General features: G+C 47.9%; 1 protein-coding gene across 1 annotated transcript; it reads left to right on the top strand.

Annotated features, from left to right (window-relative positions):
* The first annotated feature begins 3,081 nt into the window (after positions 1-3,081).
* On the top strand, positions 3,082-13,810 carry slc30a1a (solute carrier family 30 member 1a). The gene is made up of 2 exons (XM_084440212.1): positions 3,082-3,929; positions 10,970-13,810. Exons 1-2 carry the CDS (start codon positions 3,377-3,379, stop codon positions 11,842-11,844), a joined length of 1,428 nt encoding a protein of 475 aa, XP_084296338.1. The 5' UTR covers positions 3,082-3,376; the 3' UTR covers positions 11,845-13,810.
* Positions 13,811-14,205: the final 395 nt, after the last annotated feature.

The raw sequence follows: 14,205 nt of genomic DNA, 5'->3' as shown, positions 1-14,205 counted from the left end.
CATGAGGAGGAGAGACATGAGGAGGAGAGACAGGTGGAGGAGAGACATGAGGAGGAGAGACAGGGGAAGGGGAGACGAGGGAAGGAGAGACAAGGGGAGGAGCTCAGAGAACAAGGGGAGGAGCTCAGAGAACACGTAGGTGGCCCACGGTGCTCTGGCACAATCTGCTGGATGTTGCCACCCTCAGTGCCCACAGCAGCTTCACTATGCCTCTCCCTGATCACATGGGGGGGGTCACCTGGACATGGTGGCTGTTCATCAAGGCGCTGGACAAAGAGCTCGTCCTGTCACACATGAAGAGGCGCAGGGAGGGCACGCATATTACACAGGCAACAGGAAGATGAGGGACAAAACAGCCGCCTCCACCACCAGCCACAGGGGGACATCAGACAGGAGGACATCAGACAGGAAGACATCAGACAGGAAGACATGAGGACATCAGACAGGAGGACATCAGGCAGGAGGACATACAGAGGACATCAGACAGGAGGATGTCAGACAGGAGGACATCAGGCAGGAGGACATCAGGAAGGACAGGAGGACATCAGGAAGGACAGGAGGACATCAGACAGGAGAGACAAGGGGAGGAGCTCAGACAGGCGGACATCAGACAGGAGGACATGAGACAGGACAGGAGGACATCAGAGAGGAGGACGTCAGACAGGAGGACATCAGACAGGAGGACATCAGACAGGAGGACATCAGACAGGAGAACATCAGGCAGGAGGACATCAGACAGGAGAGATAAGGGGAGGAGCTCAGACAGGAGGACATCAGGCAGGAGGACATCAGACAGGACAGGAGGACATGAGACAGGAGGTCCAGGTGAAGAGGACAAGGAGCAAGATCTTCCCAGCTGCCAAAGACAGAAAAGTCAGTATCTGGTGTTCCCAGAGCACCAGGCCTGTGTGCCAGAAACACACACATCTAGATGTTACTTGTGAGGCATGAAAGCACTGACATGTCCCTGCATGTGGTTGTGTTATAAACTCTAGTGGTATTAAACATTAGACATTCAGGTGCAGAATGGCTTGCGTAAAGAGACTCTTCATGAGTCTCTCCATGCTCACGGTATGTCTTCCCTGACCGGAGCAGAGAGAACAGTCCATTGCCTGGGTGGCCTTTCAGAATCCTGTTGGCCTTGGTCTTGCATCTTGGTACGGTAAATGGACTACTACACTTATATAGCGCTTTTATTCAAAGCGCTTCACAATGGCCTCTCATTCACCCATTCACACACACAGTCACACACACATTCACACACCAATGGCAGCAGCTGTCAGGCAAGGCGCTAGCCTGCTCATTGGGAGCAATTTGGGGGTTTGATAGATTAGATCGAAAGATAGATCGATAGATAGATCGATAGATAGATCGATAGATAGATAGATAGATAGATAGATAGATAGATAGATAGATAGATAGATAGATAGATAGATAGATAGATAGATAGATAGATAGATAGATAGATAGATAGATAGATAGATAGATAGATAGATAGATAGATAGATAGATAGATAGATAGATAGATATTCCCAGTCAGGATGCTCTAGATCGTGGATGAGTAGAAGCTCAGTCAGATCTGGCGGGACGCTCTGAATGTCCTCAGTTGTCTGAGGTGGGTCAGTCTCTGACCTGCTTTCCTCACCACAGTGTCTATGTGTGTTGACCATGTCAGGCCCTTGGTGATCTGGACGCCAAGGTACTTGAAGATGTCCACTCTCTCTACAGGGGTCCCGTTGGTGATTAGAGGGTTGTAGTTCCTCTCCTGCTTCCTCCCAAAGTCCACCAGCATCTCCTTAGTCTTGCTGATGTTCAGATGGAGGTTGTTTTCCTGACACCACTGGGTCAGGAGCCTCTAGATAGGCAGGGTTATCTTACCAAAATATCAACCGGAGACAGTAGGAAGGCAAAACTACCCAAATCCTTTGGTCACCTCTAGGTGGTACCAAAATCCGGACTGGCCCCTGGACTACATAATACTACCTCCTTGCAACTTCTAAGAGATCGATCTCAATGACACTACTGACTAACCTGGCGAAATAAAATGGGCTATAGCTAAACACGATACGACTGAAGCTTGTGAAGGGAGGCAATGGGTTACTTTGTTTTTTGTTAATCAAGACATTGGACGGTCCAAATGTTAATTTCTAATATGAGAGTAGACTAGACTAGTATGTAAAATAGATGAATGTCTGATGTCCGCCAGTGCAAAGCGAAGCTCCCAAGCAGAGGCTGACCTGTGACCCGAGGCTCCCCCAAACCCATTAATACATCCATGCTCCAAACCCATTAATACATCCATGCTCCAAACCCATTAATACATCCATGCCCCAAACCCATTAATACATCCATGCCCCAAACCCATTAATACATCCATGCCCCAAACCCATTAATACATCCATGCCCCAAACCCATTAATACATCCATGCCCCAAACCCATTAATACATCCATGTCCCAAACCCATTAATACATCCATGCCCCAAACCCATTAATACATCCATGCCCCAAACCCATTAATACATCCATGCCCCAAACCCATTAATACATCCATGCCCCAAACCCATTAATACATCCATGCCCCAAACCCATTAATACATCCATGCCCCCAAACCCATTAATACATCCATGCCCCAAACCCATTAATACATCCATGCCCCCAAACCCATTAATACATCCATGCCCCAAACCCATTAATACATCCATGCCCCAAACCCATTAATACATCCATGCCCCAAACCCATTAATACATCCATGCCCCAAACCCATTAATACATCCATGCCCCAAACCCATTAATACATCCATGCCCCAAACCCATTAATACATCCATGCCCCAAACCCATTAATACATCCATGCCCCAAACCCGGGCAATATGCCTACATAGCAACGCCGTCGTTATGCCGCCTGGCTCCGCCCGGTTTGGGGCCGTGTAGTTGTAAAAATCGACCAATCAAATTTGACTTGCTTCGCCAACGACCAATCGCGAAGCGCCGGGGGCGTGGCCTCTGTTCTTGTTCCGTGTGGAAACTTTACCGGCTCGGGTGCAAAGTTCCAGTCTGAGAACCTCCGGGCCCACGGCTCTGAATACGCTGCTGGTTCAGAATCACTCTGGTGAATCCTAACCGTCGTTACTTCATAAGTAAATAGGCGTTTATCGTTCGTTTTTTATTGCGAATTGTTACCAAGGAGATTGTGGATATTTATCTACAACCTCGATCCATCCCGGAATCAGACGGAGTTAGCATACAGCTAACAGCTAAGCTAGCGCAACCCCCATTGACCCGCGTTGTTATTGCTAGCATTGCTAGCTTAGCCTCCACCTAGCATCTTTGTTCGTTGTTCCAGACAGATCAGAAGTGACCCGTTCGTGGGGGAAATGGCCTGTGAGCGCAACCACGTCCGGCTGCTCTGCATGCTGTCCCTGACCTTCGGGTTCTTCATCGTGGAGGTGGTGGTGAGCCGGATCACCTCCTCGCTGGCCATGCTGTCCGACTCGTTCCACATGCTGTCGGATGTGATCGCCCTGGTGGTGGCCCTGGTGGCGGTCCGGTTCGCAGAGAGGACCCAGGCCACCAACAAGAACACGTTCGGCTGGATCCGGGCGGAGGTGATGGGGGCCCTGGTGAACGCGGTGTTCCTCACGGCTCTGTGCTTCACCATCATCCTGGAGGCCATCGAGAGGTTCACTGAGCCCCATGAGATCGAGCAGCCCAACATAGTGATCGGGGTGGGGGCCGCGGGGCTGGTGGTGAACCTCCTGGGGCTGCTGCTCTTCCACGGACACGCAGGACACGGACACTCGCATGGGGATAAGAAAGGGAAGAGGGGGAAGATGTGCAAGAATGAGAGACCCAACGCTTCATCAGGCGAGGAGACCAACAACCTGGTGGGGAACCACCACAGCCCCAACGGGCTGAACACCAGGAGCGGTAAGAGAGGAGGGATGGTGGACTGGCTGTCCTGTCCTGGGTTTATTATCACAACCGGGCTGTCCTGGGTTTATTATCACAACCGGGCTGTCCTGGGTTTATTATCACAACCGGGCTTTCCTGGGTTTATTATCACAACCGGGCTGTCCTGGGTTTATTATCACAACCTGGCTGTCCTGGGTTTATTATCACAACCTGGCCGTCCTGGGGTTATTATCACAACATTGTTTGCTGTTACTAAACGTTACTACAACAAGCAAAGGCAATCACACCCAACAATCCACATATTCTCAGTCTCACCCCCACCGAGAAGGAACCCCCCCTGTGTTTTCTTAGCAGGTCCATACAAAGGAACACGCAACGAAGGAGTCCCCTTTTGTGAAATTGTATATTAAGTCATTATTGATCAATTCCGCGGGGTTTTATCTATACTATAGAAGCATGTGGATTCATTTGTTGCATTACATAACTTGTAGGCCACTGTGCCTAGTTGGTGACTGTGTTCAACAAGAGTTGCACACAGAGCAGATGGTTAGACTGGTTAAGATGAGACATTCATCGCAGTAAACACATTTGTCAGACTACTGTCTGCATTCTCAATGGGGTTTTATTTCACTGTAGCCACAATACATCAATAGCCTGCCCTACAACCACAGTGCTGTGTTATACAACTGATGTGTTGTGCCTATTATTAACAGTCATGCTTTAATAACCTTCTACTAATATTTTTTTTATTGAGTGCTGGTAGGCTGTCATATCTCACGGATACCTTTGACACCACACTCCTCTGTAATCACTAGTAATGAATATCCACTTAAAAAGGAGCCGCTATTACTTGTGTCATTAGACAGGATCTAGGCTACAGCGCGGGCCTTTCTTTAAAGGTGTACTTCACTGCTGGGGATCTAAAGGTCAATTGAAATTGGGTCACCGATGTAGTAGAAATGTGAAGTTGTTTGTGCAATTTGTGCCTTACGACCAGAGAAAAGACAGAAAATTGATTTTTTGCTCAAACGGAAGAAACCTAGAACTACCACAATGCACTGCACTCGCTGCCTTCCGTAGCCACACCCAGTGGGCGGGGCGTCGAAGCCGTGAAAACAGGCGAGATGTGGACCCAGACGAGGAACCGGCTGTCTTGCCTCAAGCAAAACTACATTTGCCTACATGCTTTAATCCCATAATTTTAAAGCTAATAACTCTCATCCATAGTCATCTGCAGGCAAACCAACCCCATGCCTTTACTCCACATGGTTCAAGAACAGCTTTCAATTAACTTTATGCAACATTATGCTCAATATCCTGAAGTAGGCTACTTGAGGTTTCATTTATATATTGGTAGTATACGGGCATAAAACATATGTGCTATTTTGTGACAGTAGTTAAGCATCTCAAGTGTTTGTCCTCAACCTTTTCCCCAAGTAGAAATAATTGGGTCTAATCCAGAAGTGGAGCGGTCCATTTCACCCCACCCCACAAACCCTCACCTGCTTAGCTGTGGGGCGTAAGGTCCTAACACATCTAGCGCCATTTATTCACATGAGGAGTTGGCCAATATTAGAATTAACTCCCATGAATGAAGACATACACATCAAATGCGAAGTGGGGTGAAAAAGTGGAAGAAATGTAATCGAAACAGAAACTTGCGTTTATTCGCCAGTGACGATCAGTTTGACCAATGATATCGCTCATTGTATACAACATCATATTGAAACAGCAGTGGTGGCATTCGTGACAAAAGAAAGTATCTAATATAATATATATAATTATAAAATGATGAAAACCCCGCTGGGATATTGGCCCTCTGCCTGTATGTGAGAGGCTGTATCACCAACAATGCCTCAAACTGTTGGAGCCATAATGTCGTTTTGTTTGCTCATTTAATCCATCTAAAGCTGGATAGGCTCCATGCAGTTGAACCCGAGGGGGAGCATTATCACTAGCATTAGAGAGAAGCAGATGTGAATGAGAAGCACAAACAGTTTTGTCAATGGAAACTGAGCTTGAATTGGAATTTGCTGAAGGGAATATTAGAACTAGCAGCACAAATGCAAGTATATATGCATGTCATTTGGGGAACGTTTTAGGGCTTACCAATACGTAGACTGTTACTTTCAAAAGCAGGTCAGAAAGCATCCAGCTCAACATTTCAAATGTGCTTCAAGCGCTGAAGTCAACCTGCCTACAGTATGTGTCAATGTAACAGGCCAGTTTCTTTCACACACACAACCTTTGCTCAGCAAAGATGGGGATGTGAGAATTCCTTGAAGGCTACTATCAAATTGTTTAGGATGGGCTATGTAAACCAGTATGAATATTACCATACTTGTATGGAAATGTGGCTATCCACTATAGCCTATTAATTACGATTCCGAATCATTCACTTGATCTGGCGCAACTAGGCCGAATAAGGCCTCCCGGTAGGCCGGAAAAAAGTTATTTAAACCCTAATTTGCACTAATTTGAAAAAGATTTTAACAACTCAGTTCGTTGTGTAAAAAATCTAGACAACATTGCCTCTTAAATCATTGGGATATGTTTTGCCGTCATAGTCTATAAACTGCATAGCTTGGGAATAGCCTACGACAGGGAACTGATGATGAATAGGTTGGCTACCCCATCACAAATTCGCCCAGAATAAAGAAGATTATGATACAATTAAATTATGTAATGGCAGTGAATACTAAAGAATAATCAGTCCGCGGCAAAATGAAACGGCACTCTGGCTAGTAAAACAAACCACAACCAGCATAAATGTTAATATATGTGTTGATCAGAGATAATGTGAATTACACATTTTAAAAAGAAAAAATGAGTAATGTGTTGGCTCAGGTCAAACTGGTCACAGTGCATCATGAGTCTTTACAGTCTCTCAGAATCCACGACAGCCTACATTCACTCCAGGAAATGGCGCTAGGCTGTCAAGCGATATTGTCTACAAGAACAGAGCAGAGCATTACCAAGACAAGCTTCTTTATGCCTTGTATTCTTTATGCCTTGTATACGGCACAATGACAATTCACTTCTGGGTTACATTTGCTCTCCTGGCCGTGGCCCAGTAACGACAACAAACACTACCATTGTACCAATACGACAGTTCAGAACGGGACTCATAATACCCCAGGTGCATTCAAATTCAGAAAACACAGTGAACATTTGCAAACTACTTTTTCAGTTAGTTTGCTGTGAACAACAATACACATCGGACTGACGGAAACTCTGGTGGGATTCAAAACTAGGATTGCGTTCTAATTCAGCGAACATGGCAAACATCTGCAAACATCTGCAAACTACCACGTATGTCTGATTCCAGAAGTAGACTTTCAAAATCCTCCTCATGCATATCAGCTGGAGAAGTACCTTCTGCCATGGTCACTAGCGGATCCTGTCCGTGTTCGTCCACAGGGTGTTGGGTTGTCTTGTCTGTGTTCGTCCACAGGGTGTTGGGTTGTCTTGTCTGTGTCCACTGGGTGTTGGGTTGTCTTGTCTGTGTCCACTGGGTGTTGTGGTTGTCTTGTCTGTGTCCACTGGGTGTTGTGGTTGTCTTGTCTGTGTTCACAGGGTGTTGTGGTTGTTGTGGTTGTCTTGTCTGTGTTCACAGGGTGTTGTGGTTGTCTTGTCTGTGTTCACAGGGTGTTGTGGTTGTTGTGGTTGTCTTGTCTGTGTCCACTGGGTGTTGTGGTTGTCTTGTCTGTGTCCACTGGGTGTTGTGGTTGTCTTGTCTGTGTTCACAGGGTGTTGTGGTTGTGGTTGTTGTGGTTGTCTTGTCTGTGTTCACAGGGTGTTGTGGGAGTTGTGGTTGTCTTGTCTGTGTCCACTGGGTGTTGTGGGTGTTGTGGTTGTCTTGTCTGTGTTCACAGGGTGTTGTGGTTGTCTTGTCTGTGTTCACAGGGTGTTGTGGGTGTTGTGGTTGTCTTGTCTGTGTCCACTGGGTGTTGTGGTTGTCTTGTCTGTGTTCACAGGGTGTTGTGGTTGTTGTGGTTGTCTTGTCTGTGTCCACTGGGTGTTGTGGTTGTCTTGTCTGTGTTCACAGGGTGTTGTGGTTGTTGTGGTTGTCTTGTCTGTGTTCACAGGGTGTTGTGGTTGTCTTGTCTGTGTCCACTGGGTGTTGTGGTTGTCTTGTCTGTGTTCACTGGGTGTTGTGGTTGTCTTGTCTGTGTCCACTGGGTGTTGTGGTTGTCTTGTCTGTGTTCACAGGGTGTTGTGGGTGTTGTGGTTGTCTTGTCTGTGTTCACAGGGTGTTGTGGGAGTTGTGGTTGTCTTGTCTGTGTTCACAGGGTGTTGTGGGTGTTGTGGTTGTCTTGTCTGTGTTCACAGGGTGTTGTGGGTGTTGTGGTTGTCTTGTCTGTGTTCACAGGGTGTTGTGGGTGTTGTGGTTGTCTTGTCTGTGTTCACAGGGTGTTGTGGGAGTTGTGGTTGTCTTGTCTGTGTTCACAGGGTGTTGTGGTTGTCTTGTCTGTGTTCACAGGGTGTTGTGGGAGTTGTGGTTGTCTTGTCTGTGTTCACAGGGTGTTGTGGGAGTTGTGGTTGTCTTGCCGGAGCGTGGGTGGCACCCCTCATTTTAGGTGTGGGCACAGAAAAATGCGGAACTAGAAGTTGTAGTTCTGAGCAGGAAGGACCAAATCTCTACAATTGACGTCAAACGTGTCATTTGACATCATTAATAGAGTATTTTGAAAGTGAGTAAAATAGCCCCAGGAAACCCTGAGGGAAGGAAAACCACATTCATTGTAAAATACTGCAGATTTGTGAATGATACCAGGCTTAATGCTGATCGGTCAAGTGCCCCTTTAATAGGCCTGTGACTCATTGGGATGAGTCCTTTCCTTCAGTGTCTGGAGACTCCGTTTTGACCCAGGAGTTCAATCACTCATGCCTCTCAATTTATCCTAATAATGTAGCAATATTATATATAAATGTGATATAATCTGTGCCGTTTTTCCGCTTTCAGGAAGTGTTGAAATGTTGGCATTTTTTAGATTTTTTTAGATAAAAAAAAAAGTTTAAAAAAAGAAGATATTTCTGTTGATGATGCGGTTGTATTGAAAGGGTTAACCGATCCAGGAAGTCTGGAGATCCTCTCCGTAGACCCGTCCTCTACTTCTTTGGACTGCAGTAACTCAGTGATTGGACTTTCCTGCAGAAGAAAGTAATTTTCGTGGCTGTTGCCGCGTTTTCTGTTCCTAATTTGAGCTGAGCTGGACGTCCCCGGGACGTTGGCATGAGGTTGAAACTGAGAGGAGTCGTTTCCTCCTCTGCCCTATTTGGCCCTGCCACCGTCAATAAATGGAGGCCATTTTGTCTCCTCCAGCCGTACATCACTACAGGCAGGGAGCTTATCAGCGGTCACACCGTTAGCCCCTGATGAATCACCCCCACTTCACACATCAGCTCCGCGCGGCGGCTAGCTAGCCACGGCTCGGCTGCTTCAGCACCATGTGAGCCGTCACACTGGCTGCTAACGCTAATTGAATTTCCTCAGGCCGCAGAGCCGGTGGAGTTGCGGCAGGTTAATTTATGAGCTGCCTTCCATCTCACTGGTTTGTGGTTTGGGCCTCGGTCACACGACGCCAAGACGAGAACGAGAACCACCTCCAAGTTACACGTTTTATCAGCGTTGCCAGAAGTTATCAAGGTCACATGGAAACGCGTATCACAGCGTCATTCACAACACTGGACATACGCAGGCCTGATATAAACAGACCCTGACCGTTATCTATGAAAATAATTTGTTCATAAACTTTGCATTTATTTCGGGCTGCCTGTCTTCAACCAAAGGAAATCCTGGTCAGCCTGTTCTCAGGTCTACATTTCCATATTAGGGTGATCCTATTAGTCCCTTAGTGAGTAATTAAATAGTAGGCCTAATTCGTTATTTAGCATAAGTTTTATTACTATTATTATTATTATTGTTTGTTTTTTAATTTTTATGTAGGCCTGCTAGACCAGGCGCTTCCACTCGACCTCAAGTTGGTCGACCCTTGATGATATCCCATAATAACCTCATTTTGTCCATCCATCCAAGTGCACTAGTTCTAAATTATATAATGCTGCTGCTGTGTCTTTGGAGATTGTGTTTTGACTATTATAATACATAAAAGAGTAACAGAACAGGTTAGAAGCAGAACATAATCTAATCAAATAGAATAGTTTAACAAAATGAGTTAACGATTGGCCTATATTTTACAATGCTGCGCAACCATCATGCATTTTAGAGATTGGGCTGGACTTTTGGCCATTTTGTATGTCTGGAAGCAAATCAGTCATCAGTCTTAACATAAATCATGTAGTCCATTAGTATTAATGTTATATAGCCTATAGCCTATTTTTTGTCTAACTTTATTGCTTGACTAATAGAATCTTGGTTGGACAAGAGTATTTCGACCCAGCAAGCAATCACATTCTGGGCTTAATAATGATGTTATAATCGTACTGTTCAATAGCCGAACGTGCGTCATCGTTAGCAAAACGAGATCGCCTTCGCATGCTCACACAGGGGCGGAATCCAGGGAAAGGAGAATGAAAACGCCTCTCACAGCGTTCACGCCACTTCAAACACCTCTTACAGCGTTCACGCCACTTCAAACGCCTCTTACAGCGTTCACGCCACTTCAAACGCTGTGTTCATGTAACTGCCAGGTGCAAACGAGAAGAGAAAGTTCTTAGAGGAAACGAGCTGGTGTTACCCAGCCGTGCCTCAGGTGATGTCATATCCCCACAAGGAAGTGGATTTGTGTGGAAGGTGATTTGGTGTCCCGCTCTGGTCATTAGTGGTCTTGGTGAGTAATGGCCATCTTGCACCACTAACACCCTCCAAACCCCAGAGTGATGTCATCCATTCAAAGCTGTTTGGCCGGTCATGTTATATTAGACAGCGGTCAGTCAGTCACACGTGGGTTTCAAGTCTTTTTTTTTCAGGTTGAAATTGTTCAGTGACCTCCACATTCCAGTGGTCCTGGGGAGTTTCCTCCTGCTGTCCTTTCTGCTCTGTTCCTGACCCGACCTCTGACCCGACCTCTCCCCACGTGTGTTTTCCTCAGAGATCAGCCGCACCGAGAGCCAGATGAACGGCACCTCCCCCTACGAGGAGCTGGAGCAGGAGCCCGTCTCCCTCAACATGCGCGGCGTCTTCCTCCACGTGCTGGGCGACGCCCTGGGCTCCGTCATCGTGGTGGTCAACGCCGTCATCTTCACCTTTGTCTGGACGCCCTGCGGGGACAATAAGTCCTGCGAGAACCGCTGCGTCCACCTCCACGACCACGACCACCCCCCTGCCAACCTCACCTCCCCAGGGGGGAACCTCACCTCCCCGGGGGGGAAGATCTTCCAGGCCGGGCCCTGCTGGGTCCTGTACCTGGACCCCACCCTCTGCATCATCATGGTGGGCATCCTGCTGTACACCACCTACCCCCTGCTGAAGGAGTCGGCCCTCATCCTGCTGCAGACGGTGCCCAAGCAGATCGACATGCACCGTCTGAACCAGCGCCTCCTGGGCCTGGAGGGCGTCCTGGCCATCCACGAGCTGCACATCTGGCAGCTGGCGGGCAGCCGCATCATCGCCACCGCCCACATCAAGTGCCACGACCCCACCTCCTATATGGACGTGGCCAAGCGCATCAAGGACTTCTTCCACGACGAGGGCATCCACGCCACCACCATCCAGCCCGAGTTCGTCACCTTCGACTCGGAGTCGCGCGCCTCGCTCTGCGAGCTCTCCTGCCGGACTCAGTGTGCGCCCAAGCTGTGCTGCGGCGCCGGGGACAAGCCGGCCGTGCCGGAGGGCTCCGCCGCCGGCGAGGAGGGCAGCCCGGGGGCCGCCTCGGCCCTGGAGGTGATCATCGAGAGCGCGGAGCAGGAAGCGCCACGGACCGAGCCGGAGGTCATCATCACCAAAGAGCTGGAGTCGTCTTTGTGATGAGAGGTGGGCGAGACGGAGGAAGGCTAGAATCACTAGGCAGGCAAAATTGTTAAAGTGTGGGCAGTCAGGGGTTAAATGTTCTATATTCAGCTGTTCTGGTCATCGTTTGTAATTCCCCTTTCAAAATTTAAATTAAAACATTTAATTACACACACACAGGGGGTGGGCCGGGGGGGAGTTGTATTCTGCAGGGCGCTCGTCTTCAGAGGCATAGGGGGAGAGAAGGGCTCCACCTCACCCCCCCCAACACACACACACACACACACACCTCCGGGACCACCCCTAACCTGCTCTCCCTCTGGGCTGCGGCGTGCCGGTGTGTAGCGGTCAGCCGAGCGAGCCTGCTGTAGGCGTGTCCGTCACCAGCGCCTTGTCGTGATGCGTCGTCCCCCACGGCGTCTCTGTGCCAAAGCTTCTCACTGCTGGACAGAAAGGACAGGAGACGGTCTCTCTCAGGATCTCTCCTGCAACAGGACAGGAGAGACGTCCTCTCTCGTAGGTGGGAAAGGACAGGAGAGAGACGGTCTCTCTCATGATCTCTCCTGCAACAGGACAGGAGAGACGTCCTCTCTCGTAGGTGGGAAAGGACAGGAGAGAGACGGTCTCTCTCATGATCTCTCCTGCAACAGGACAGGAGAGACGTCCTCTCTCGTAGGTGGGAAAGGACAGGAGAGAGACGGTCTCTCTCCTCCACGCGGACCATGATCTCTCCTTCAACACATGCAAGTCAAAGCACAGCGCTGATCTCGTCCTCTGAGCCTTTGACTGGCCCAAAATGGAAGAAAAAAAAAAAGTATTATAATATAAAATATGTATTTAAGTTATTAGTAATGATCTATTTCTCTCTATAGATGCTTTGATAATATTTAGTTTGGATGATAGATATATCTTTTGCAATTTTCTGCCTCTTGAATATTTGACGAACCATCTATGCTGTAGATGTATTTGAATTCTAGGTCTAATGATTTGAATTCTAGGTCTAATGATTTCCTCATACTCACTCGTACTCTAATTCAAGTGTCATGCTTGTTTCCAGGCCTTGACTGGGTTGTAATCACGCTGTAGGCTGCTGGTGAAGCCCTGACCACATGTTTCTCAGCAGCGCATCGGCGCGGAGCTCACCTTGCCTTTGAGACCTGCTGTGAGCAGCGCGGCGCTCGGGGCGGAGCTCAGGGCGCGGTCAGGGTGTGGGCGGAGTCCCGCGGTGTGGGCGCGCTCAGGGTGTGGGCGGAGTCCCGCTGTGTGGGCGCGCCCAGGCAACTTCTACTCAAATGTCAAAACAAAAATATAGAAAGCCTTGCAAGCCTGATGGTTCTTAGCTATAAAAACGAGCACTGTACACAAACATTTAAACACTATTCTGTTTAAATCTATGCTGGAGGGCATTGCGATAGCTGTTGACTGCACACACTCGTCCCCATGAACGTGTTGGGGAACCGACCTTGTCCAAATCCATGCTGAAGGTTGTTGTTTTTCCATTTCCAGAGACATTCTGCTAGTACTACTGCATCTGTGCATGACCAAACTAACATGTTAGTTGAATCCCAGCACTTGACCCGGAAGCCCAGGTTCTGTAGACTGGCCCGGTCAACAGTGACTAAAGGTCGTGTGTTGGATTAAAAGTCATGGTGGCCTTTTTAATGGTAGAAAAAACAAATCATTCCCTTGTTATTGTTCTTGTCACGCCGATATCATTTGAATAGTGATCTATAATATCTATGGATGCATTTCCAACCAGTTTTCCACTCAAAAGTAAATGTGTATGCAATATAGAAATGTGTTGGGAAATGTATTTTAACAAGTTCCTTCTTTTGAAATATCTGGTTACCTTTTTGTCTTTGAGACTCGAGCTCTCTATGTGCAAATTGAAATGTTTAGTTTTTTGGATTTTAGATATGATGTCAGTTGATGTGTTTTTGATATATACAGTACCTGTCTTATGTGTTATTGTGAAAATAAAACATGGCTGTGTGGTACAGTTGTAAAACCTGGAGGCTGGATGGATGTGGTTTTATCTTATCATCGCCAACGTTCCCATTTCACACGTAACGTAACAACGTCATTACCGTCTCTAATTATGTCATAATTCTTAGTGATAAGAAGCTGGAGGGTTCATAACTCTGTCATGTGAGGTCAGTCACCCAGTACCATGTTGAATGCTGACCAGCAGTTCAAACAGCCTGATGGAGATGGCCGACCCACCGAGATGACCCGCCCCCAAGACCCGCCCCCAAGACCCGACCCCAAGACCCGACCCCAAGACCCGCCCCGAAGCTGAAGGGACTTACATAAGAGCCCCAGGGGTGCATTCCTCAGCCACGGCCACCGGGTTTTACCCAGCATTCCACTGGAGCGCTG

The sequence above is a fragment of the Borostomias antarcticus genome (genome assembly GCF_949987555.1).
Source record: "Borostomias antarcticus genome assembly, chromosome: 6".
NCBI lineage: Eukaryota > Metazoa > Chordata > Actinopteri > Stomiiformes > Stomiidae > Borostomias > Borostomias antarcticus.
Note: the sequence above shows the minus strand (reverse complement) of the source record. Positions and strands in the feature narration are given on the sequence as shown.

Coding starts and splice junctions, on each gene's coding strand:
- slc30a1a (XM_084440212.1), top strand. CDS start 3,377: ATGGCCTGTGAGCGCAACCACGTCCGGCTGCTCTGCATGCTGTCCCTG. Junction 3,930..10,969: donor CGGGCTGAACACCAGGAGCG/GTAAGAGAGGAG, acceptor TGTTTTCCTCAG/AGATCAGCCGCACCGAGAGC.